The sequence below is a fragment of the Amphiura filiformis genome, chromosome 13, assembly GCF_039555335.1.
Source record: "Amphiura filiformis chromosome 13, Afil_fr2py, whole genome shotgun sequence".
Taxonomy (NCBI): domain Eukaryota; kingdom Metazoa; phylum Echinodermata; class Ophiuroidea; order Amphilepidida; family Amphiuridae; genus Amphiura; species Amphiura filiformis.
Window position 1 is genome coordinate 10,884,092 of NC_092640.1, and position 27,680 is coordinate 10,911,771.

The 27,680-nt window shown below is 37.8% G+C and overlaps 2 protein-coding genes across 5 annotated transcripts in view; one reads left to right on the forward strand and one right to left on the reverse strand.

The window, feature by feature from the left end:
• LOC140168002 (nephrocystin-3-like) overlaps window positions 1-27,680 on the reverse strand; it is a 279,876-nt gene that overhangs the window by 42,653 nt on the left and 209,543 nt on the right.
• On the forward strand, window positions 608-27,563 carry LOC140168000 (uncharacterized). 4 transcript variants are annotated; one of them, XR_011861118.1, is made up of 3 exons: window positions 608-705; window positions 11,476-12,571; window positions 13,413-16,585. XR_011861118.1 is itself a non-coding variant. In XM_072191309.1 (2 exons), the coding sequence occupies exon 2, from the start codon at window positions 18,139-18,141 to the stop codon at window positions 19,072-19,074; it is 936 nt and encodes a 311-aa protein (XP_072047410.1). In that variant the 5' UTR covers window positions 608-705; the 3' UTR covers window positions 19,075-19,915. The 4 variants fall into 4 exon arrangements, 1 of the variants encoding a protein (XP_072047410.1); XR_011861119.1 differs by lacking the exons at window positions 11,476-12,571; window positions 13,413-16,585 and adding an exon at window positions 25,218-27,563; XR_011861117.1 differs by lacking the exon at window positions 11,476-12,571.

A 27,680-nucleotide genomic window follows, 5' to 3' on the forward strand; every position in this document is an offset into this window, starting at 1 on the left:
TGCACCTCCCCCCAATTTTACCCTCCCTGCCTAGGGCTCATACTTAGGGCTATCATTTTCATCAGAAGGGGGGGTCTCAAATATGTCGGGTGATGGGAGTCAATTTTTTATGGCCCACTATCGCGTGCAAAAATTTTTTACGACTCCCTATCTTGGATCAAAAAATTTTATGACCCCCCTTCCACTTACAGACTCGAGACAGCGCACAAAAATTTTGAGTCACCAGCCTTTAATTGATAATTCTATAACCCCTATTTTGGGTGTTAAAATTATAACCCCCTATTTTTATTCTAAAAATTCTATGACCCCCCTGTATATTTGGGACCCCCCCCTTCCGAAGAAAATGGTAGCCCTTCATGCACAGAATTATATTAATGTACCATCACGCAAAAGGACATGCATGTACATTGCACATATTTTATTCTGGTAGCAACTCGAAAATAAATATAGTGCGAAAATTGCATATTAAACCTACCAACTGTGCATTTATAAAGTTCAATAAAGTGGCAACACTGACTAGCAACACTAGTGTTTTTTTCATGCATGCCTTCACTGTGACCTGTGACATCATTGATTGTGCATGCACTCTACACACATGACATAGATTGTTCTGAAATTGTGTGGATGGATGGAAGCATGCATAACTGTTTACAATTTTCAACAATTTTTTAATGGTATTGCATCTAGAACTAAGTACACATCCAGGTAAGGGATTTGCTCACCAATTCACAATGCTCTGCAGTATCAGTACTCAATTATATTGTCATGGGATGGCTTTGACTATCATACTTCCATGACTTAGTAAACTCATGTGTTAACATGTTATGATGTATAATAAGCTTAAAATTCGAGTAGAGAGCCAGCAGTCAAAGCCTCAAGACAGTCAACTCATGATCACCTGCTCCCACTAAATGAGCATAAGCATAGATTTTAATAAGTTGCCTGCACTATAAAAGAGACAGTCCATTATTATTATTAATCATGATCAAAATTCCATAGAAAAGAAAAGACATACGACTTTACGTGGAGGAAATATTTATTTGAAGACCATGCAATTCAAAGCAAAGAGCCTGATGCAATTCATGAATTAAGTGACAGCTTGTCTGGCCGGGATGCACTTTCCCACACTTTTGAATGGGGATTGGATTGCGTACTTTCCTAATGTTTGCAGTGCGCATATTTCTCAAATATTTTGAGAAGTTGATGTCGAATGTCCTATTCTACATACATGTATATTGTTTGACATTAAGGGGCTGTGCAATAATTATGAGCCCTGGGGAGGGTAAAATTGGGGGGCAAGCAATTTTTTGCGAGCCGAAGGGGGGGGCAAGCAATTTTGGGCCAGCCGAGGGGGGGGGGGGCCATTTTGGCACACATTCATGGGGCGCCTTTTAAATAAAATGCTCTAAAAAGGCTTTATAGTAGAAACGCTTTAATATGGAAATTTTCCTGCTCGCTGCGCTTGCAACATATATCTAGACCATTTAAGGTTTGCAAATTGGGATCCCAAAAATTTGGCATGTGTATGGGGGGGCAAAGAATTTTTGGCGGGCGGGAGGGGGCAAGCGATTTTGGCAGGCCGAGAGGGGGGGCAAGCGATTTTTGGCGGGCCGTTCGAAAATTTTACCCCCCCGGGGGGGAAAATAATTATTGCACAGCCCCTAATGTCTTTTGCCAATAGTACGGCATGTTTAAAGTTGTAATTTTGTGTTTTTGATCGCAAAGATCAGATATTTTTATTCCCGATTTAAATTCTTTTAAAACCCTTCACAAGGGCGTGCAGAATTCGGCAGAACTTTGACAATAATTTTGTTTTTTATTTATAAAAAAAAATGAAAAAAAAAAAAATTTCAAGATGTTTTGTATTTTTAATATGAAAATTGATAATTTGTATTCATGTCATACTCTATTAATGATATACATGTAAGGTCAACCATGAATGATCCTAGCATTTAGGTCTAGGTCCTGGGACACTCCAAAGCCGAAAAAATAAAAAACTTTAAAAAAATTTTTTTTTTTTTTTTTTTTTTGAAATTCGAGTATAGTCCCACCCCCAATTTTGAAAAATGTTCACCCAAAAACGGGGTGCCAGTCATATACAGGCACGGCGTACAGGACTGGCAATTTAGCGAGTCTAAGCTGGTACATGTAAATGCGTATACATGTAGTCTTATCATGATTTAGTGGCTGTGCAATAATTATGAGCACCCAGGAGGGTAAAATTTCCAAATGGCTCGCCAAAACTGGCTTGCCCCCAAATTTTACCCTCCCCCAGGGCTCATAATTATTGCACCGCCCATACATGTATATTGTTTGACATTAAGGGGCTGTGCAATAATTATGAGCCCTGGGGAGGGTAAAATTGGGGGGCAAGCAATTTTTGGCGAGCGAAGGGGGGGGGCAAGCAATTTTGGGCCAGCCGAGGGGGGGGGCAAGCCATTTTGGCACACATTCATGGGGCGCCTTTTAAATAAAATGCTCTAAAAAGGCTTTATAGTAGAAACGCTTTAATATGGAAATTTTCCTGCTCGCTGCGCTTGCAACATATATCTAGACCATTTAAGGTTTGCAAATTGGGATCCCAAAAATTTGGCATGTGTATGGGGGGCAAAGAATTTTTGGCGGGCGGGGGAACAGCGATTTTTGGCAGGCCGAGAGGGGGGGGCAAGCGATTTTTGGCGGGCCGTTCGGCAATTTTACCCCCCCCCCGGGGGAAAATAATTATTGCACAGCCCCTAATGTCTTTTGCCAATAGTACGGCATGTTTAAAGTTGTAATTTTGTGTTTTTGATCGCAAAGATCAGATATTTTTATTCCCGATTTAAATTCTTTTAAAACCCTTCACAAGGGCGTGCAGAATTCGGCAGAACTTTGACAATAATTTTGTTTTTTATTTATAAAAAAAATGAAAAAAAAAAAAAAAATTTCAAGATGTTTTGTATTTTTAATATGAAAATTGATAATTTGTATTCATGTCATACTCTATTAATGATATACATGTAAGGTCAACCATGAATGATCCTAGCATTTAGGTCTAGGTCCTGGGACACTCCAAAGCCGAAAAAATAAAAAACTTTAAAAAAAAAGCGTTTTTTTTTTTTTGAAATTGAGTATAGTCCCACCCCCAATTTTGAAAAATGTTCACCCAAACGGGGTGCCAGTCATATACAGGCACGGCGTACAGGACTGGCAATTTAGCGAGTCTAAGCTGGTACATGTAGTACGTATACATGTAGTCTTATCATGATTTAGTGGCTGTGCAATAATTATGAGCACCCAGGAGGGTAAAATTTCCAAATGGCTCGCCAAAACTGGCTTGCCCCCAAATTTTACCCTCCCCCAGGGCTCATAATTATTGCACCGCCCCTTATATTACTGCTGAGGATTCTGAACCCTCGAAATGTAAAAAATATTTGTATTGTATTTAAACATATTTAGAGGATGTGCAATAATTATGAGCCCCCCTGGGGGTAAAATTTCAAACGGCTTGCCAAAAATCGCTTGCCCCCCTCTTGGCCCACCAAATGTCGCTTGCCCTCTCGGCCCACCAAAAAATCTTTGCCCCCCCCTTACACATGCCACATTTTTGGGATCCTAGAAATGGAAAGAAGAAATACTATTTATTGCTTAGTTTCAATTAATGCTTATGATTGAGTCGCCTTGATGGTGTATTTCCCAATCATTTTGATGGTTGAAAAATATTTCCAAGACTGAGAACGCCATTAGGCACAGCCCGGTAACCTGCATACAAATTTAACTCGATCAATCCATGTGTTGTGCTGAATGAATGGAATATCGTCATCTGGTGTCAAAGGATTGTTACATGTAAACAAATCGTTTTGAAGGCACATCGAGTACTGGTAGTGTTATTTCGATTCAGAAAATGAATTTCAATTAAATTCAGATTCAATCTCTTTACATGTTTCGATCCAATTCAAATTCAATTCTTATTTTGTAAAATCATTTTGATTCAATTCAAATTCAATGCATTGAAATTAACTACTAAACCAATTTCAATTCCAATTCACAGCATTAAAATTTGATTATATATTCAAACTCGATTCTTACTACCAATATTGATATTTTTTACCAAAGTTTATTCAGAGAAGATGTAAGGAAGAGTATATAGGGTTAACGGAATTATATACTTGAGATAATCCCGTAGGTAATCCTGTCTAGTCATAATCCTTTATTCTCAAGTAGTTATAGACATCCATTTGTAGTTAGCCTTTGATGTGATGTGACCACCCACGGTTGACCGATTTGCACTCCAGATATGGAAATATTTCCAATGTTTACAGAATTTGTTGAGAAGTATGAAACGTATGTGTTAAGGACCTGTTGACTGGAATACGCTGAATACAGAACCATAGGCCATTTATTTGGGATTGCCCGTAACACGGCCCGTCTAATCGTAAAACAATTTTTCTGATGCAATAAATGTATTGCAAGTTGACACAGGACTTGAAATCCTCAAGCTATTTCACTGTACAACGTCTATCACTTCAACATTAACGGTAGGCCCCTACCCTTTAGCAAATTGAAAATACCCTGGGTGGGCGCTTATTAGAACGAATACGGGGGTAATTTATGAAAAGCTTATGTTAATTGAGCATGCTGTGGACAGAAATATTTTTTAGCATGAAAATGTCATGAAGGAAATTCCCAGTGAATACAGTTCGTGTTGTTCCATTGACGTACACCATCTCGGCCCGTATGACCATGGCCACTTCCAGTATATGGATCGCGTTCACATTATGAAATTTAACCCACCTTGTAGGGCAATTGTTAATGTGGGTCGAATCCACTTGTGTTCAAGCAAATTTTGCACAGCAGTTTTTGGCCAATTCCTCATAATCAGGATACTTCCATATGTGACCCCTCGGCACAACTGAGCCCTGAAGTCGCCAATCATCATTTTTGAGATATTTAACCAAAATATTCTGCTTGAAATTAGCTTTAAAATGATGTATATCATGTCTATAGTACTTGACATTTAAGTAGTGAAAAATCAATAAAACAGTCAATAAATCCTTTGTTTCCTATTGTTTATTGTTAAGTTCGATGGAGCATATCTCAATAGTGGCACTGGCGACATCCGGGCTCAGTTGTGCCGAGGGGTCACATATACTAAAGCACTATAAAAAGTGCTACACAAATGAAAAATTAGGTAGCAGTTACTTCAAAATGTGGAGCAAACTGCTATGCGATACAGCCGAATTAGAACCCTGCTTGTGTTCACACTACACAGGGAAGTGGTTTCGATATAGGGTCGAACCCACGTCCCTACATCAAAAGGGCCTGATGTGATCATGCCCTTGCATATTCTCTGGTTTATTGAAACTGATAAGCTGAAAATCCAAGTGAAATAGCAGATTTGAAATACATGGTGTATGCATTTGAAATAAAAAACAAACAAAAACATTTTGATTCAATGGATTGAATTGAAATGAAAGAAATAAATATTTTGATTCAATGCATTGAATTGAAATTAAAAAAAAATTGAAATGAAAAAATGGCATTTTTCATTTCAATTTTTTTTTTAAATGGCCAATATCAAATTTTCAATTCTTATTCCAATGCATTAAAACAACATTAGCTTCGAGGATTGAGACAGCATAATTCATGTTCTTTTGAGAATGATTAGTTTGGGATTGTTTTATTCTAACCGACCGACCCAAAAAATTGGACATTAATAGCTTGGGTCGGGTTTTTTTTCAATCACTTTTTTAGAAGAACCCTTAAATTTGGACAGAACCAAGGACTTTTATATTTGATATTCACTAATTTTATTCATTAAATGCATATTTGATTGCAAACAAGAGATATTTCCATTTAAATTCAGTCCAAAAACACACAATTTTTTTACCATAAAATGACCATGCATATTTGTCAATACTAGCCTTTTCAAAATGGAGGAAAAATCGAGGAAGAGTCCATGAAAAAAAAAAAAGGATCGACTTAACGACCCTCCAAATTTTTGTCTGGGAATGGCAACCAAACAATTTTTTTTTTTTGCCTAATCTCTGCCATAGGAGAGCTCATTTTGTAACTAAATAAGTTTCTCATATGAAGCTTAAAAATCAGTGCTCTGATGCTTATAGCCAATCCAACTTACATGTATGTTTGACATAGGTGGATTCTCTCCATGCATCATACCATGACATATGACGCACCGAGATGTCAGATGTTAGAATAGAGTTGGTTAATTATGTCGACATTGACAAATTTTTGTTAGTTACATGTTTAATTATTATTGGTCACATAACGTTTCCAAACCAAACTTTGTGTAAGTTACATTTTGGTTGGTATGCTAATAACCATTAGAAAACCAACGTAATATTAATGTTTTATTTTGGTTTGTTATATTTGGACAGCCAAAATATAACCAACTAGATTTCGCGGTTCTCGGGTCGGGCAGTTCTTGTAATAGGCCTATCTCTAATTGCCCAACACCTGTTACCAATATACCTTCCCTGACCTTTTTAACTACCATGACTACTATAGGCCTAGCGCCTATAGGAGGTCCAAGGAGGATCCCGAAAATACCCCGAAATTAGTAAACGCAATAACGCCTATATAACGGGTTATAATGCCTTACCATAACTTCTTTTTTGAAGTTGGCATAGCCATTGATGGATTAATATTGCTTGGGAGACAGTTCCAGGCCTTGACTGTAGTGTATTGGAAGGTGGTACTACCAATTTGCCCATGAAACTTTGGAACAACAAAATTGAGGTGGCTATCCCTGGTATTATACCGGTGTCTTTCAGTTACTTTTATAAAATGGTCACTCAGATAATCTGGAGACATGTTATTAAAAATTTTAAAAGCATGGTTAAGCTTCAATTGTTTAACTCTATCAACAGTATTTAAAAACTCAAGCCTATCAAGTTCAGTCTGGCCAACATGTGTCCGTGAGTCCAGACCAAGAATGAACCTAACAATTTTATTTTGCATGACTTGAAGTTTATTTTGGAGTTTTTAGAAAGACCAGAGAACCAAGAAGAACAAGAATAATCAAAATAGCACTGAATCAAAGCAGACACTAAAGTTTTGCGAGTTTTTTGATCAAGAAACTGAGCTTGTCTGAATAAAAAATTGAGTCTTGCACCAGCCTTTTTTAGAACCATATTAGCAATTGATTCACCTGATAAATACTGATCTAATGTGATACCCAAATATTTAACAGATTGGGTAGATTGGATAGGTTCATTATTGCACATGACATTAAAATCACATTGTTTCTTCAATTTTCTGTGTGAACCAAACAGAATGGCCTCGGTCTTACCCAAGTGAAGAGACAGCTTATTGTCAATAAGCCACTGTTGACAAGACTCCAATTCCTTGCTGAGCTTGGAAGAAATTTCCTTTGGATCTTTGCCGTCAATAAGCAATGCACTATCGTCTGCATAAAGTAAAAGCTTACAGTCAACACTAATCGGCATGTCGCTGACGTAGCAGAGAAATAAAAGTGGCCCCAGGACACTGCCTTGGGGCACACCGCATGTAATTGCCATAGGTTTGGAGTTGGATTTATTAACACAGACTATCTGCTGTCTCTCACTTAGGTAAGACCTAAACCAATCTACTGATTCAATCCCCATTGCACGGAGTTTATTGCACAAAATATCGTGGTTGACCGTGTCAAAGGCTTTCTGTAGGTCCAACATCACCATACCAGTGTAATTGCCTTGAGAAATCTGTATGCATGCGTGATCAGTGAGGTGAATAAGGCAAGTGTCGGTAGAGTAAGTACCTCTAAGACCAGATTGATGGGAATAAAGAAGATGATGGTCAGTTAAATACTGGTAAAGTTGATTGTGCACAGACTTCTCAAGAATCTTTGAGATTACACTTAGTATGCTGATGGGCCTATAGCAGTGTTGTAGTCGAGTCCTCGTCATCCGAGTCCGAGTCCGAGTCCGAGTCCTTGGTGTCCGAGTCCAAGTCCGAGTCCGAGTCCCTGCCAATTTCTGATGTCCGAGTCCGAGTCCGAGTCCTCAATGTTCGAGTCCGAGTCCTTATGTATCAAATTCAAGCCCGGGTTTTCACCAATACTTTATCAACGTATAGCCTATACTTAACCAGAATTTTAGTTCTATTATTATTTTCTTGTAAATACATAATTTGCTAGTCCCACCTAGCATGCCTAGTAGGCCTATTGTTTTGGGCCTGTGCAATAATTATGTTGAGCCGGGGGAGGGGTGAAATTGCCAAAAATGCTTATCCCTTCTCGGCCTGCCAAAAATCTTCCTCCCCCCTCCCGACCTGCCAAAAATCTTTGCACCCCTTGTTTTGGGGATCCCAATTTACAAACCTTAAAATAATGGTTTAGATAATTATGTTTCGAGCGCAGCGAACAGGGAAATCGGTATTATGTAAGCGTTTACGTACTGTTTTCTAAGCCTTTTTAGAGCGTTTTACTTGAAAGGTGCCCCATATGTGCCAAAAATTGCTTGTTCCCCCCTCTCGGCTTCCCAAAAATTGCTTCCACCCTCTCTTTCGATCGGTCAAAATGAGTTTACCCTTTAATAGGTAGCATACCTTGGAAAGCGTATAATCACAGACTCACAGAGAGGCAAAAGATGCAGTCAGGGGTCCTTTTTCAGGCTCTCCGGCAGTCCCTTAACACATTTGCATCATGCTCCAGTTCATTGAGCCTAACACTCTGAAAATTGTAGGTCTTTAGCTCAAATTTGGAAATATTTTGAATTTGTTAGCTCCAAAGCCTATAATTTGGCCCAACTTTAGTTCACAGACCTCCACAAAAATGTTGAAATTTCAGTTCATCCAAGCCCCTATTTTGCCCCCAAATCAGTTCTTATAGTTCCCAAAGTTCGGCGCCGCACACCCATACCAAAATTTAACTTGAGTGCTCCAGAGTAATATTATTATTCATGTACATTCTAGACATGCGTCTAAAGCAGTCATGTCAAAACAAACGAATATGATTAAAATCCATTTAACCAATTAAAGGTATAACTGAAAGCAATCTTGCTTTTTGATTGTAGGCCTACTTTTATTTATACAAACTGAATTTATTTGCATGTAAAACTACTTAAATTAATCATGTGATGTGATCATTGATCAAGCAATATGAACGAAAATAAAAGACCTAAAAAGACCCTATTTTGCGGACTCGAGGAGGACTCGGCCGAGTCCCCGAGTCCTTGGGGTCCGAGTCCGAGTCCGAGTCCAAGTCCTTAGCTTCCGAGTCCGAGTCCGAGTCCTTGCGCAAAGGCCTGGAGTCCGGACTCGCGTCCGAGTCCGAGTCCCGAGTCCTCCAACACTGGCCTATAGTTACCAACCATTGATCTACTACCTTTTTTTAAATAGTGGGGTGACACGTGCACACTTCAATTCAACAGGAACTGAATTGGTTAAAATAGACAAATTAATAATAGAAGTAATAGGATCTTTCAGGACAGAAGCCCCATCCCTTAGAAATTTAGCAGGAATGTTGTCCAATCCAGTACTTTTATTAGGATGTAATTTGCACAATTCAGAAAAGACAAAATCAGTGGTAACAGGAGAGAGTTTAAAACTACATTCAGTGATACCTTTATCAGAATAAAACTTCTGGAATTTTTATGCGAGTCAGTGCTGAATTCATTTTTAGTGAGAGGAAGCTTTTTGACAAGGTTACTAGCAACAGTGGTATAAAAAGTGTTGATGTGATCAGCAACTTTAGTAGAATCAAAACAAGTTTCACCGTCAATTTCCAAAACAACTTTGCACTGATCTTTAGTTTTAGTACTGTAGCCAAGGGCTTTCAACTGCTGCCAAAGTTTTTTGGGGTTATTTTTATGCTCATCAATTTTACTACTAAAATACTCAGCTTTTGCTCTTTTAATATCCCTTTGAATTTTGTTTCTAACTTTACAGTACTGTTTGTAAAGATCAGCATTTGAGCGGTCTTCCTTGAAATCATAAAGAAGTTGGTCCCTTGCCCGAATACTTTCAAGAATTGTATCTGATTATTTTAATGTTAACCATTCTGGATGACCCCGGAAATAGTCATGTTCTACTATGCACGTGTACCGTATTGAAATATGTGTTTAAAATAGGCCTATTGGTCCGATGAGATGCTGTTAGGCCTATTGTTTCCGTTGCTACTCAGCTTAAAGCGATCCAGCAAGACGCGATAGCGCCATGGACTCAACGCAGCGCTCAGCGAAAGCAATTCAGCAGCGGACTCAGCGAAAGCGCTCCGCGCGACACGATAGCGCGCGGACAGAGGTACGGACGGACACGCCATAATTAGTATTATGTTGATGAAGTTGAAATTTACTTTATGTCGCTACAACCAAAGTACAGAAAGTTATATTCTTAGTGAAATTGTTGTTGATAACACCAAGAGATTCTGGTAATTTTTTGATCTCAGATGTGCTATCGCCTTTGTTGTCTATTATTGAACCCACATATCAAATTGTTTAACCTCCTTAATCTTTTTACCATCTATCAAAAAGTCCTCTCAAGTTCCACTTCTATTAATAACCATTAATTTAGTCTTCTGGGCATTTAGAAGGTTTTTCTCCTAACTGGCTTCATTTCCTCTCTACTGATGCATATATATCAGGGTGGTAATCATCAGCATAATGTAGATTTGTGATACTGCAGCTGCCAAATTTGACTCCACCAGTAAACCCGTCCAAGGTTTCTCTCATGATGTCTTCTGAGTAAATGTTAACCAGGTTGGGTGACAATATGCAGCCCTGTCGCAGCCTGCCTCTACAAAACTTGAGCCATTCGGTATCTCCATTACTTGTCCAGACTTCAGATTCCTGGTCCCCATATAGTTGACTAATGAGATCAATGTGACCAGGGAATCGCATCCTTCTCTTCCACAATTGGGGATTGCCGACACAGTCAAGGGCCTTGCTGATAGTCAATGAAGAACATATAAAGTGGTAGTCTGTGATCTTTGACTTCTCAATTATATTCCTGATATTTACAATCAGGTCTCTAGTCCCTCTTCCTTCTCCAAAGCCAGCCTGCTCCTAAAAATTAAATCTCCTGGTCTAGTTTTAGCTTCAGCCTTCTGATGATCTTTAGCGAAACAGAACCTTTGTTGCACGGCATATCAAGCTGATGGTGCGATGGTTGGAACCTTACCTCTAATTTTTATAAGCCCCTCCTAAGTGTCTCCTAATAAGTAATCCAAATAAGCATCCATAATAATAAGCGTGGGATCTCCTTTATAGAACCTAGGTATAGAACCCATACTCTTGAGTGTCATCTTTACTTGTCTCAATATTAGAGTGCCAGCACTGCTGGGTCACACTCCCCTGACACACCTTAATGCAAACATATACCTTTTCTCTTGAATGTCACCTTTACTTGTCTCAATATTTGACTGCAAACATTGCTGGGTCACACTCCCCTGACTCATCTCACATACATTGTACAAATGTACTTGGCTTAGAAACGGTATTTGGTCTTATCAAGTACTTTCTTCTGTATCCTTTACAGATGATCAGATCCACCATGGCACCTCACAAAGGACACACAAAATGGGAAGTGAGGCCTCATAAGTGTAAATATTGCAAACAAGTTTTCCATGATGTTAGACAATATTTCCGTCACCACTGTCATCATGAGAAACAGATTCATCACTACTGGTATACTTGTAAGAAGAAACTGGCCTCAAAGGATCCAGCTCAAGTAAGGAAACCAAAATGGGAAGTCTACCTGAGGCCTCATAACTGTAAATATTGCAAGCAGCTTTTCCATGATGTTAGACAATATCTCCGTCACAGAAATCGTCATGAGCAGCAAATTTATCATTACTGGCATAACTGCAAGAAACCGGTTCCAGTTCATTGGAGGAAACTAGGCTTCTCACAAATCACACACTTACAAAATCATATGCACATTCATAAGTGCCAATATTGTAAGAAAGGCTTCTCACAATATAGTCACTGTTTAAATCATGAAAGAAAAATGAACTGCAAGACGATGACGACGCCTTACAAATGCCGCTACTGCAAAGAATACTATGAACATTTGGGAGACCTTGCCACACATGAAAAGACTCACGACACTTACCAATGTCAATATTGCAAGATAGGCTTCTCATCAATCACAAAGTTGAATTATCATAATATTGCAAGAAAGGCTTCTCACGATATGATCAATTTTTAAATCATGAATGAAAAATGAACTGAAGATGATGACGCCTTACAAATGCTGGTACTGCAAAGAAAACTTTGAACATTTGGGAGACCTCACCAAACATGAAAAGACTCACGACACTGAGAAGCCTTACCAATGCCAATATTGCAAGATATAGGCTTCTCACAATCCAATTATTTAAAAAGTCATGAACAAATTCATAAAATGGAGAACTATAGGCACTGCCTATTAGGCAGTGTGTGATGCCAATTTAATGTTGCGAAGGATGCTGACCTAAGTGGAGCAGGACATGACTGTTTGCTAAAGAAATGCAAATTTTATTACGAACTAAAACCAATCTTAGGCATGTTAGGGGAGAGGGACATAGCTTAAACGGTATGAACACGCCAACAGGAAAAACCTGTCTGTGGAAACAGCAGGTTACATGTAAATGGTAAGATAATGGTAAAATATCGTTATCCATTTAGCGGTAACTTAGTGGAGCGCCTGTAGAAACACGCTCTATCAGCTATCATCAGTTATCATACAGAGTGTCCCAAAAGTCTCGATACCATTTTGAACCGTCATAACTTTCACAAGGATTGGCTGAGGGGAAATTAAAATACCTATTTGGAAAGAGTAAATTCATACAATTATTTAGATACAAACATGATACATTTTCCTTCCCTTATAACATACAAGACCAATCAAAAGTATGCCTCAAATGCAACATATCAATACTTGTAAGAAAAAAATGAGTGTTTCTCATTGTGGGGATTGGAGAGATTTAATTTTAAATTTTTCTCTCACTACCAGAGGAGGTAGTGCCAGTGGATATACGGGATCCAAAAATGTGTGTTGTAAAGTTATTGTATGTTTTGGTGTACTAAATGTCCAAATGTTTAACCATAGTTTATTTATAATTATGTCAGCAGGTTTAAGTCAAATTTGGTGTCAAAATAATTGTACAATTTTTTTTATGCAAAGACACCTTCATGATACGGTACTAGAGTTATAAACGTTTAAAATGGTATCGAGACTTTTGGGACACCCTGTACAGTATGAATAAAATAAAGAAGTGCCCCTAATAAGCCCCCTCAATATAGGCACCCCAAATAATAAGCTTGGGATCTCTTTTAGAACCCATACCTTTCTTCTTGAATGTCACCTTTACTTGTCTCAATATTTGAGTGCAAGCACTGCTGGGTCACACTCCCCTGACTCGTATTGCAAACATTGTACTTGGTTTGGAAATATTTGGTCTTATCGAGAACTTTCTTCTGCATCCTTTACAGATGATCAGATCCAATATGGCACCTCACAAAGGACACACAAAATGGGAAGTCTACCTGAGGCCTCATAAGTGTAAATATTGCAAACAAGTTTTCCATGATGTTAGACAACATCTCCGTCACCGCCGTCGCCATGAACAGCAGATTCATCGTTATTGGTATAACTGGAAGAAGAAACCGGTTCCAGTCCATCACAGGAAACTAATACCAATTACTATAGAAAATGCAGTTGATGTTCATGAGCAAATTCATGAGAGACCTTCCAATGATAACTTAAATCATTGCCATGATTACATACATGTAGAGAGGCCTTACGTATGCCAATACTGCAATAACAGTTTCTCAGAATGTAGAATCTTAAAAACTCATGAAAGATGCTGTGCAAAAATAAAGAGGCCTTATAGATGCCAGTATTGCAAAGACTTCTTCAAATATTTTGGAGACCTCACCACTCATGAACAGACTCATTACATAGAGAAGTCTTGGCCTTACCAATGCCATTATTGCAAGATAGGCTTCTCGCAAATTACACACTTGCAAAATCACATACTCATTCATAACATAGAGAAGTCTCACAAGTGCCAATATTGTAAGAGAGTCTTCACACAATATAATCACTTTTTAAATCATGAACAGAAAATGAACTGCAAGACAATGATGACACCTTACAAATGCCGGTACTGCAAGGAAGCCTTTGCAGATTTGGGAGACCTTATCACACATGAAAAGACTCACAACACTGAGAAGCTTTACCAATGCCAATATTGCAAGATAGGCTTCTCACAATTGACACACTTATTAAATCACATACTCATTCATAACGTAAAGAAGTCTTACAAGTGCCAATATTGTAAGAGAGTCTTCACACAATATGATCAATTTTTAAATCATGAACAAAACTGCAAAACGATGATGACGCCTTACCAATGCCGGTACTGCAAGGTAGCCTTTAAACATTTAGGGGGCCTTGCCACACATGAAAAGACTCATATCACTGAGAAGCCTTACAAATGCCAATATTGCAAAATAGGCTTCCCATCAATCACACAGTTGAGTAATCATGAGCGCATTCATTACAACAAAGAGCGTTCTTACTTATCTTACAAATGCCAATATTGTACGAAAGGCTTCTCACAATATGAGCAATTTTTAAATCATAAACAGAAAATGAACTGCAAGAAAATGATGATGTCTTACAAATGCCGATACTGCAAGGAAAACTTTGAACATTTGGAAGACCTTGCCACACATGAAAAGACTCACAACACTGAGGAGCCATACCAATGCCAATATTGCAAGAAATGCTTCTCAAAATCTACATGGTTAAGATATCATGAAAATACTCATACAAAGCCTTACAAATGCCAACATTGCAAGAAAGGCTTCGCACATTCTAGTAACTTAACAACTCATGAAAAAACTCATCATACAATGCCTTACAAATGCCAATATGATAATAAAGGCTTTGAACATAAGGGAAAACTAACACCATATGAACAGACAGAGAAGATCTACAAATGCCAAAATTCTTGCAATACTGGCATACATGTATGCATGGCACCTCACAAAGGACACATTAAATGGGAAGTCTACCTGAGGCCTCACAAGTGTAAATATTGCCAACAATTTTTCCATGATGTTAGACAATATCTCTGTCACCGCCGTCGTCATGAGCAACAGATTCATCATTACTGGTATAACAGCAAGAAAAAACTAGCTCCAGCCCACCCAAGGGAACTACCAATTGTTACAAATAATAAGGTTGACATTCATGAACAGATTCAAACTAAGGATCCCTCTGTTTCTGTTAACTCCATAAAGGATGTCCAACACGGGGATGAGCTCAGTGACACTGAGAAGCTTAGTTACCAATGCCAATATTGCAAGATAGGCTTCTCAAATTCTACACGCTTAAAACATCATGAAAATACTCACACAAAGCCCTACAAATGCCAATATTGCAAGAAAGGCTTCAGCACATTCTAAGAACTTAAAACATCATGAAAATACTCACACAAAGCCCTACAAATGCCAATTTTGCAAGAAAGGCTTTTCACAATCTTATTATTTAAAAAAGCATGAACATAATATTCATGAAATAGAGAAGCCTAACAACTGCTACAAGTGCCAACAATGCCAGAAAAGCTTCTCACAATCTAGACACTTAAAAACTCATGAAAAAATTCATATGAAGCCTTACAAATGCCAACATTGTAAGGAAGGCTTCGCACATTCTAAAAACTTAAAACATCATGAAAATACTCACACAAAGCCCTACAAATGCCAATATTGCAAGAAAGGCTTTTCACAACCTGAATACTTAAGACAACATGAAAAAACTCATACAAAGCCTTACAAATGCCAATATTGCAATAAAGGCTTTTCACAATCTTGTTATTTAAAAAAGCATGAACATAATATTCATGAAATAGAGAAGCCTAACAACTGCTACAAGTGCCAACAATGCCAGAAAAGCTTCTCACAATCTAGACACTTAAAACTCATGAAAAAATTCATATGAAGCCTTACAAATGCCAATATTGCAAAAAAGGTTTCTCGCAAATTACACACTTACAAAATCACATACTCATTCATAACATAGAGAAGTCTCACAAGTGCCAATATTGTAAGAAAGTCTTCTCACAATATAGTCACTGTTTAAATCATGAAACGAAAAATGAACTGCAAGGCGATGACGCTTTACAATGCTGAGTAGTCTACCTGAGGCCTCACAATTAATGTGGTTGTGTATTTCTGGTTTGGAAATAAGCTCTTCATAATATATAAAAAATAGTTGGCTATTTACATTTTATATTAGTTTTACTTCTTCTTTATCTTTAGTGCATGATGATCAGATCCGTCCAACAAATATGGCACAGTCTCTCAAATGACAAGATGGGAAGTGAACCTGAGACCTTACAATTGTAAAAATTGCAAAATAAAATATGTTAGAATAAAAACTACTGATCCCTCTGCTTCCAATTTTAGAAAGGTTTCTGCAATGTTTACTTAACTTTCAGTCACACAAACAATTCTATATTTTCACACTAAAACCCCCAAATGACCCCATTCATTGATAATGAGCCATTATGCTTGGATGTGGTATTTTTGGACTTGAGTGTGAATGCCCCCCCCCCCCAATATTGTGATATTGCCAAAGCACCATGGTTCAGCTATAATCCAAGAACCACCTTAATTTTTTCTTCTGCAAGTGTAGGGAAGGGATGGAGTGCGTGCTGTGGTTTGACTGAGTAAACAGTTAAAAAAAATGATGTGCTTTACCTGTACTTTGGGTGTGTCCTTCGTGTAATTATTTTGTGTAAGCTAATCCTAATCCTTACGCTAATCCCAACCCTAATCCTAACCCTAATCCCAACCCTAAACTAACCCTAATCCTATTTTAGAATGAAAGTTCATCTGTGTTGGTAGTAAACATAATTTAGAGGTTTAAACCTTTGATCACAACACAAACATTTTTTGTCAAGTGTCCGAAAGGTCGCTGACCTCTGAATTGGGTTGCCAGTCTGCTGATGAAAGTCGAAGTGTCAACTGAAAATTTCAGGTACGCAAAATTTTTGTGTTGTGATCAAAGGTTTAAACTTCTAAATTATAAATAACCCTAATCCTAACCTTAACTCTAACCCTAATTTTGTGCATAATTATGTGAAGGAGTAACCGTACTTTGCAACAAATGCACGTTCGATCTATCTCCATAGGATCTTCATCAGCTTCATTCTCGGTTTCATTGCATGCATCATCTATCATCAGTTATCATACAGGGTGTCCCAAAAGTCTCGATACCATTTTGAACCATCATAACTTTCACAAGCATAACTTTAACAAGGATTGCCCGAAGGGATATTAAAATACCTATTTGGAAAGATTAAATTCATACAATTATTTAGATTCCAAACATAATACGCTTTCCTTCCCTATTACAACATACAAGCAGGGTTCGATTTAACTGGTGTCGTGGAGCAAAATGCTCACCATTTTGGACAACCTGCTACGCAAATTTCAGCTTGTATAGCAATTTTTTACAATGTAAACATGCTAATAAAGAGTAATATTATAAGAACATCTCCTAAATAAAGTTTTCGCTAAAATTTCCTACCCAAATTTTTCAAAGTAAATCAAACCCTGCATACAAGACTCAATCAAAAGTACACTTCAAATGCAACATATTAATACTAGAACAAAATGAGTGTTTCTCATTGTGATTTGAATATTGCATTTGAATTGAATAGAGAACAATTTGTATAGATGTTGAGAGGTAGTGGATAGTGGGATTCAGGAAATGTGTGTTTTTGGTGTACGTCCAAATGTTTAAACATAATATATTTCTGTCAAATTCAGTGTCAAAATAATTGTACAATTTGTTTTCTATGCAAAGACACCTTCATGTTTGCTGTCGGTTGTTGAAGTTATAAACGTTTAGAATGGTATCGAGACTTTTTGGACACCCTGTACATGTATGAATAAAATTAAGAAGTGTCCACACTCCCCTAATAAGCACCCTCAATATAGGCACCCCAAATAATAAGCTTGGGATCTCTTTTAGAACCCATATACCTTTCCTCTTGCGTGTCACCTTTACTTGTCTCAATATTTGAGTGCAAGCAATATATTTTGAGTGCTGGGTCACACTCCCCTGACTCATATTGCAAACATTGTACTTGGCTTGGAAATATTTGGTCTTATCAAGAACTTTCTTCTGCATCCTTTACAGATGATCAGATCCACTATGGCACCTCACAAAGGACACACAAAATGGGAAGTCTACCTGAGACCTTACAATTGCAAATATTGCCAACAATATTTCCATGATGTTACACAATACCTTTGTCACCGCCGTCGTCATGAACAGCAGATTCATCGTTACTGGTATACATGCAAGAAGAAACTGGTTCCAGAGGATTCAGCCCAAATAAGGAAACCAGAGAGGCCTTACAAATGCCAATACTGCAATGAAGACTTTGAATATTTTGGAGAACGTACTATACACGAACAGACTCATACTAGCACATGTATGGAGGAGCTTTACTATTATTGCCAATATTGCAACAAAGGCTTCTCACAAAAATACTCCATGAAGAATGTCCAAAAGAAGGACAAGAAGAGGCCTTACAGATGCCAGTATTCCAAAGACGACTTCAACTATTTGGAAGACCTCACCACGCATGAACAGACTCATTACATAGAGAAGCCTTGGTCTTACCAATGCCCATATTGCAAGATAGGCTTCACATACTTAAGAAATCATAAACATATTCATTTCATAGAGAAGTCTTACAAATGCCAATATTGTAAGAAAGGCTTCTCACGTTATAATCATTTTATAAATCATGAACGAAAAATGAACTGCATGACGATGACAATGCGTAAGAAATGCCGGTACTGCAAGAAAGTCTTTGCATATTTGAGAGACCTCACCACACATGAAAAGACTCATGATACTAAGAAGCTTTACCAATGCCAATATTGCAAGAAAAGCTTCTCAAAATCCAGTAACTTAAACAGTCATGAAAAAACTCATACAAAGCCTTACAAATGCCAACATTGCAAGAAAGGCTTTTCAAAATCTAGGGACTTAAACAATCATGAGAGAACTCATACAAAGCCTTACAAGTGCCAACATTGCATGAAAAGCTTACGCACATTCTAGTAACTTAAAAATCATGAAAAAACTCATACAAAGCCTTACAAATGCCAATTTTGCAAGAAAGGCTTCTCAAAATCCAGAGACTTAAAAACTCATGAGAAAACTCATACAAAGCCTTACAAATGCCAACATTGCAAGAAAAGCTTCGCACACTCCTATCAATTAAAAAATCATGAACATAACATTCATACAATAGAGAAGCCTTACAAATGCCAACAATGCCAGAAAACCTTCTCTCAACCTGAATACTTAAAAACTCATGAAAAACAGTTACTCATATGAAGCGTTACAAATGCCAATATTGCAAGAAAGGTTTCTCACGACCTAGAGATGTAAAAAATCATGAACGAATTCATAGCAATCTTGAGAAGCCTTACAAATGCCAATATTGCAAGAAAGGCTTCTCAAACTCCAGAGACTTAATAACTCATGAGAAAACTCATACAAACCCTTACAAATGCCAACATTGCGAAAAAAGCTTCTCACACTCCTATCAATTAAAAAATCATAAACATAATATTCATAAAATAGAGAATCCTTACAAATGCCAACAATGCCAGAAAGGTTTCTCACGACCTAGAGACTTAAAAATCATGAACGCAATTCATAGCAATCATGAGAAGCCTTACATATATCCCAATATTGCAAAATAGGCTTCTCACAATCCAGATGCAAAAAAAGAACATGAACCAATTCATGCCTTACAAATGCCAATATTACCAATATTAAAAAATAGAATTTTACAGGTTCCAAATAATTGGTCTCTCAGAGGATGTATAATGGGAAGTGTACCTGAGACCTCACAATTGTAAATATTGCAAAATAAAATATGTTAAAATGAATACTGCTGATCACTCTGCTTCCAATTTTAGAAAGGTTTCTGCAATGTTTATGTAACTTTCACACACAAAAAAATCGAAATATTTTCACACTAAAACCCCCCAAATGACCCCATTCACTGAGAATGCATGGGGCATTATGCTTGGATGTGATTTTTGGACTTGGATGTGAAGCCCCCTATACTGTGATGCTGTCAAAGCACCATGGTTTAGCAATAGTGCGAGAACCACCTTAAATTTTTCTTCTGTAAGTGTACATGTAGTAGAAGGGATGGGGTACTTTGGTTTGACGGGAGTAAACAATTAGAAATTGATTTGCTTTGCAACAAATTCCATCTAAGGATCTTCAGCTTCATCCAAGGGGCTTCGTTGCAGGCATCATCATCATCATCATTATCATTCAAGTAGAAATTAAGCACCCCCTTAATAAGTGCCCTCTAATTAAAGTGCTCCCCCAATAAACCTCCTAATATGTGACACAATTTGGTCCATGGGGGCCAAATGCGGCAGATTTGAAACAGGCAAAAATATGGAGTAAAAAACAATGAAATACATAAGAAAATAGACATCGAAAAATTCATAACTTAAGAACCAAGTATGCAAGACCTTTGGTATTTTCAGTAAATAATAGCCTATTGTATGTGTAATGTAATAATAACAGTAACTCAATTTCCAAAAATATCTCCTTCATGTCCTTTGGCCCCCATGGACCAGATCGTGTCACATATAGAACCCATATACTTTTTTTTTAATGTCATCCTTACTAGCCTCACTATTTGACTGCAAGCACTGCCCGTGGTGTATAGCCACTTAGCCAATACTTTTTTCAGAGGGGGAGCAAGGCAACTTTCAAGGGGGGGCAAAAAGGCCTAAAATCTTAAATATCAGGGTGGTCTGCATCCCGCAGGGGGGCAAGACTTCTGACATGGGGAGGGGAATTGCTCCCTAGCTGGCTATGCCACTGAGCACTAGCTGCTGGGTCACACTCCTCCAAATCATCTTGATGCAAACATTGTACTTTGGCTTGGAATTTGAATATTTGGTTTTATAAAGTACTTCCTTCTGCATCCTTTACAGATGATCAGAACAAAAACAAAACCCAAATCTCTTCCAAAAGTTATTAGCTGGGATAACATCACGGCTACAACAACTAGTAAAACTTCTCTAAAACAACTATTTTGATTCTAGTTTTTACTCAACCAACTCCTAATACATCAATGTTTCCACTCCGGGGAGGGGGGGGGCACTCAACTTTGGAAGTGACGGTATGTGCCTGTCAATAGGCCCCCTCTTTTTGAAGTCGACTACCCGATGACCCCCTTTTTTTAAAACTCATACCCGATGACCCCGTTTTTTAGTTGGGGCTACCCAATGACCCCCTTTGTTTGATTGCGGCTACCCAATGACCCCCTTTTTTTCTAGATTTTCTAGAATTGCATCATCAAAATGCCAAAAAATAATGCCGAAACTTTCCAATTGTGCTCCATTTTTTCAAAATTTTCTACCCGATGACCCTTTTTTTGATATCTTTTACTCATGACCCCCTTTTTTTCAAAAAAATTATACCCACTGACTCCCTTTATTATTTTGTTTGTACCCAATGACCCCCTTTTTGAAAATAACGCTTTGTACCCGATAGGCCCCTACTTCGCGACGCCGGTAGGCACACATACCTGTCACTTGAGTCCCCCCGGGGTTACTTTACTGTGTCTCATCTCAAATTGAGAGTAAACACTACGTTGGATTTCGTAGTGATGGCAGACTCAAAAATCAGTGTGTTTATGCTGTTGCGTCGCCAACATGGACAATTCGACCTTCTACGCATGTGTATTTACACCCCAAGATTAGGTTAGTGCACGATTCGAAACTGCCAATGCGAAATCCAACATGATGGCATTACCCCAAGTAGGGGATCCCAAGTCGGATAAGGCTAATGAAAGTCGATTCCATGCAGTTTCCTGTTACCCTACTCCGCTCAAAACAATTTGCTGGCCAAATATTTCATTATTTTGAATAAAATGTTGATTTCTAACAAACTTTAACACACAAATAAATAATTGTGGTTTTAAATATATCATAAATCTCTTTCTGTTGATTTTCAGGGATTTTCTTTGCAGTAGGAGCATGGTATATGGTTAATAATGAATTAATAATGAATACCTACTCAATTCTCTGTCCCGCACTTTTTGATCTGCTCTGATAAAAAATATTGTGAAACTTTTGATAATAGTTGTACAATCACCTTTATGTGGTTGTAAACTACATCTGTAAACTACAAACTGTGATTTATCACATGTATACATGGGTAGTTATTGGTTTACACCTGTAACAGATGCAGTAATGAAATGGTATAAAATAATGAATAATGAAATGGTCACCTACACAGTCATGAAAAATTATGTAACGGGAAACTGGGAATTGACTTTCATTAGCCTAAGGGATGATTATCTGGTGTGACGTCACCAAATTGGGTAAAAAATTTTGGTAAAAAAAAGGGTTATGTTTCAAATGTCTTAATGGGGGGGTGCAGTTTATTTGATGCTGTATTATCTCCTGAGCATTGACATTTTTTAAAAACAAAATTGGCTAAAAATGAGTTGGGTGATGGCCAAAACATTTCTTCGGACAGGGTTCTGAAAAACTCTTTCTCCAAAAGAGTAAGTAGAGTGAAAATTTATACTTCCAATGGGATTGAAAATCACTCCAAAAAAGAGTGAAAATCACTCCCAAGTGAAATTTCCAGCTTTCAATGAGTCATATGTGATGCCATCAAGCAAGATCGGGGGCTGTGCAATAATTATGAGTCGGGGGGGTAAAGGTTCCAAACGGCTCGCCAAAAATCGCTAGCCTCTCGGCCCGCCAAAAATCGCTTGCCCCCCCACCTCTCGACTGATTTTGCTTGATCGCATCACATATATAAAAAGGGAAAATGTGACAAAAGTGTGTGTCCCTGAATGAGTGATTTTGGAGTGATTTTCACTCTCTTTGGAGTAACTATTTCACTCTTCTCACTATTTTGGAGAGCGAGTTTCACTCTCTTACATTTTACTGTCTGTTATAATAAACCACTAGCTGCTAACATGCAGATCGACAACATAGACACCAGGGTTTTCTCCGGTGTCGTCACTTAACATTCAAAGGCGTAACGCATGATCGTTCCCTAAGTCAAAAATACCCCCCTATTTTGCGCTGTTTCAAGAACATTTTCGTCATTTTTTACCCCTATTTTACACAAAAACGGGTACAAATTAGCCTTAAAAATACCCCTATTTTTTGCATTTCAAGTACACTTTTACAAAAGTACCCCTTTTTAACATTTCAAGAACACACACAAAAAGCTACAAAAACACTTGTTCTGATTCATTTTCTTTTCTGAGGAGAACTCTGTTGTCCTTTTAATATATAAATGAGGAAAATAACAGAAAAATATATACAAATACATCCAATAGGATGCATCAAACTCGTAACAATCGCTGCACTATTTCTGGCATTTGCCACGAACAATTCCTTTATGATCAGCTTGATCAGGTGCCATTTCGAAGAGTTTGTGGTCCGGTTTGTGGGTACCCAGTTTGTCAAGGCTCCGGAGGCCGGGCACGTCATTAATAAAGCCGATGATAAAAGTCTCATGGAATCAGCGGCCAAACTGGGTTAAGTCCCCAGTGACGTAATCGGTGTACACAAACCATGAAACGAATAAAACCCGAGTCGAGCGTGTTGCTAAATATTTAAGCCGGGATATTAGGAAGGCAAAAAAGTTTCACAAAAGTGAAATCCGGGAGTAGGCCTAAATTGAGCGAGAAATTGTAAGATTTCTTGGGATTTCAACATTATCAATTTATCATGATTCACAAAAATATACCCTATTTTTTAATTACGAGTACACCGTCGTCAAAAACAACCCTATTTTTTAAACATCGCGAACATTTTATGTTCGCGAACATAGTTTAAAAATAACCCCTTTTTTCGCGAAATTGGGAACGATCATGCGTACACATAGTCAATGTTAAGTGACGACACCGGGGGTTTTCTTTAACGCACAAAACACGCGTATTTACGCGTTCAGGCACTTTTTTGACTCCTTCAAATCCCTAGTCCCAAAGTTCAATGCGTACAAAATCTTGAAAATGTACACGTTCAGATATTGCAAGAATTGAACAGAGAAACACCTGATATTGATATTTATTCTCGGCTTTTGGCATTCAGGACCTATACTCCCGATATGTAGGACAACGAAAGGCTTTATGGACCGGCATTACACAATTTTCAGCTTTTCAACTGTTCAAATTTAAATTTTACACAGTAATAGTGCCAAAATGGTCCACCAAATCGCTTCAATTAGGTCTTCATTTTGCAAAATTTTCCAAGTTCTAAGGGGAAACATCACCCTCGTAGTTGATAAACAAATGGCCACTTTCACTTCTGCTTTCGACATTTGCCAATTTATGTTTAACACAATTTATAGGCCTACCATAATAGGGAAAACTTGCCGTCCACGAAAGATTCCATGGACTGCTCATTTTACAAATGTTCGGCTTTTTTAAACTAAAATTTTACACATTAATATTGCCAAAATGATCCACCAAATTGCTTCAATTAGGTCTTCATTTTGCAAAAGTTTCTTACTTCTCAGGGGGCATCTTTAAATATTATTATTTTCTTCTCAAATTTCCCCCACCCCCTTCTGACTGCTCTAGATCCGCCACTGCTCCAAACAGTGGTGTAGATTTCTTTTTCGACTCAGAGGGGGTGGGGGTGGGTGTGTCCTGAAGTATAGTGAATCCAGCACCTTTTGGAGAAATAATAAGTTTATGGTACAAAAATTTTTGCCATTTTCAACCTAAACTGTTGAAATATGGTGCAAAAGTGGAAAAAATTCGTGAGAAGCGCGCAAAAATGTGCACTTTTAGGGCTAAAATGACCAAATATGAGGTTACTTTGGTCAGAAACCCACATACAGGCGTCAACATTGGGGGATGATTGTATGCACCATCCCCCTGGCAAAATATTGGGGGAGATCCCCCACCACCCCAATCCGGATCTACGCCTATGGCTCCAAAAACACACATATTGTTAAAAATGTCTTCAAAAATAATATTATAAAAATACCCCTTGGGCAATGTTTTTGACTCCTTCAGAGGAAAAATGCACAATTAAAAGGGTCAAAAAAATTTGAAAATACCCCTTCAGCAAAATGCTTAAAGAAAACCCTGATAGACACACACACTGACATAATCCCCCAACTCCTGTCTCAATCTTCCCTTCTTGTTATTTTGATTTTACCACTCTGTTCTTTATCCTGTACAGATCAGATGGCAGAGTCTCTCAAAGGACACTCAAAATGGCAAGTCTACCTAAGGCCTCTCAGGTGTAAATATTGCCAGCGATTTTCCTATGATGTTAGACAATATCTGCATCACCGCCGTCGTCATGAGCAGCGGATTCATCGTTACTGGTATAACTGCAAGAAAAAACTAGCTCCAACCCACCCAAGGGAACTACCAATCGCTACACACAATACAGTTGTTGTTAATAAGAAATTTCTCACCCGTCTTCGTCTTGCCCAATCCATAAAGGATGTCCAACGCAGGGAGGAGAAGAGGCCTTACAAATGCCAGTATTGCAAAGAACACTTTAAATATTTAGGAGAGCTTACCACACATGAACAGACTCATTACATACCGGTACAAGTAGAGAAGGCTTGCTTTTACCGTTGCCAATATTGCAAAATAAGCTTCTCACATAAAATACATTTACAAAATCATCAACACTATCATAACATAGAGAACTCATACAAATGCCAATATTGTAAGAGAGGCTTTTCAATTTATGATCACTTAATAGATCATGAACGAAAAATGAACTGCAAGCCGGTGATGACGTCTTACCAATGCCGATACTGCAAGGAAGACTTTGCACATTTGGGAGACCTTGCTTCACATAAAAGACTCATGACACTGAGAAGCCTGTATGTAACTACCAATGCCAATATTGCAAGAAAGGCTTCTCACAATATGATGATCTAGCAAATCATGAACAAATTATTCATAATTTTACAGAGAAATACAAGAAATGCTTCTCACAATCTACAGACGTGAAATCTCATGAAAAAACTCATACAGAGCCAAACATACAATCCAATAATTTAGAAAAGCAAGAACCGCTAATTCAAAGAAATGATTCTAAGCCTTACAAGTGCCAATCTTGCAAGATGGGCTTCTCAACATATAGTGTCCTGTCTATTCATGAACGAATTCATTGCAAAGAGAAGCCTTACAAATGCCAATATTGCAAGAAAGGCTTCTCAAAATCTCAATACTTAAGACAACATAAAAATGTTCATACAAAGCCTTACAAATGTCAATATTGCAAGATGGGCTTTTCAACATCTAGTGTCCTGTCTATTCATGAACGAATTCATTGCAAAGAGAAGCCTTGCCCTTATAAATCTTATAAATGCCAATATTGCGAGATGGGCTTCTCAACATCAAGTTCCCTATCAAATCATAAACGAATTCATAGCAATGATAAGCCTTGCCCTTATAAATGCCAATATTGCAAGATGAGCTTCTCAACATCGAGTTCCCTATCAAATCATGAACGAATTCATAGCAAAGAGAAGCCTTATAAATGCCAATATTGCAAGAAAGGCTTTTCCAGCTTTAGTTCTGCATCAATTCATGAACGAATTCATAGCAAAGAGAAGCCTGTAATGATGTTATTGCAAGAAAGTTCCAGCCCGGCCAAGGAAGATGAGAGTCATGGCAATCATGAGAAGAAACAAGCTCCAGCCAACCCAAGGAAACTATCAATAGCTACAGAAACTACACTTGATGTTATTAAGCAAAGTCACACCGAAGATGAGAGACCTTCCAATGACAACTTAGCACATTTGGGAGACCATACATATGCCATACCCCAACAGAATCAGTACATACCCATAAAGAGGCCTTACAAATGTCAATATTGCACAAAAGCCTTCTCCGTCCTGAAAACTTAAGAACTCATGAACAAACAAAGCCTTACAAATGCCAATATTGCATGAAATGTTTTGCAAAGTCTAATCAATTAAAAAGTCATGAAAAACATCATAAAACAGAGGAGGCTTTATACCAATGCCAATATTGCAAGAAATGCTTCTCAAAATCTAAAAACTTAAGACAACATGAAAAAACTCATACAAAGCCTTAAAAATGCCAATATTGCAAGAAAGGCTTAACAATCAAGTGGTTTAAAAAAACATGAAAAAACTCACAAGCCTTACCAATGCCAATATTGCATGAAAGGCTTAACAATCAAGTGGTTTAAAAAAACATGAAAAAACTCATAAGCCTTACCAATGCCAATATTGCAAGAAAGGCTTCTCACAATCTAGTGGTTTAAAAACTCATGAAAAAACACACAAGCCTTACCAATGCCAATATTGCAAGAAAGGCTTAACAATCAAGTGGTTTAAAAACACATGAAAAAACACACAAGCCTTACCAATGCCAATATTGCAAGAAAGGCTTAACAATCAAGTGGTTTAAAAAAACATGAAAAAACTCATAAGCCTTACCAATGCCAATATTGCAAGAAAGGCTTCTCACAATCTAGTGGTTTAAAAACTCATGAAAAAACACACAAGCCTTACCAATGCCAATATTGCAAGAAAGGCTTAACAATCAAGTGGTTTAAAAACTCATGAAAAACACACAAGCCTTACCAATGCCAATATTGCAAGAAAGGCTTAACAATCAAGTGGTTTAAAAAAACATGAAAAAACTCATA

What these genes read in the sequence shown, in the direction of transcription:
- LOC140168000 (XM_072191309.1), top strand. Translation starts at nt 18,139, where the DNA reads ATGATCAGATCCACTATGGCACCTCACAAAGGACACACAAAATGGGAA.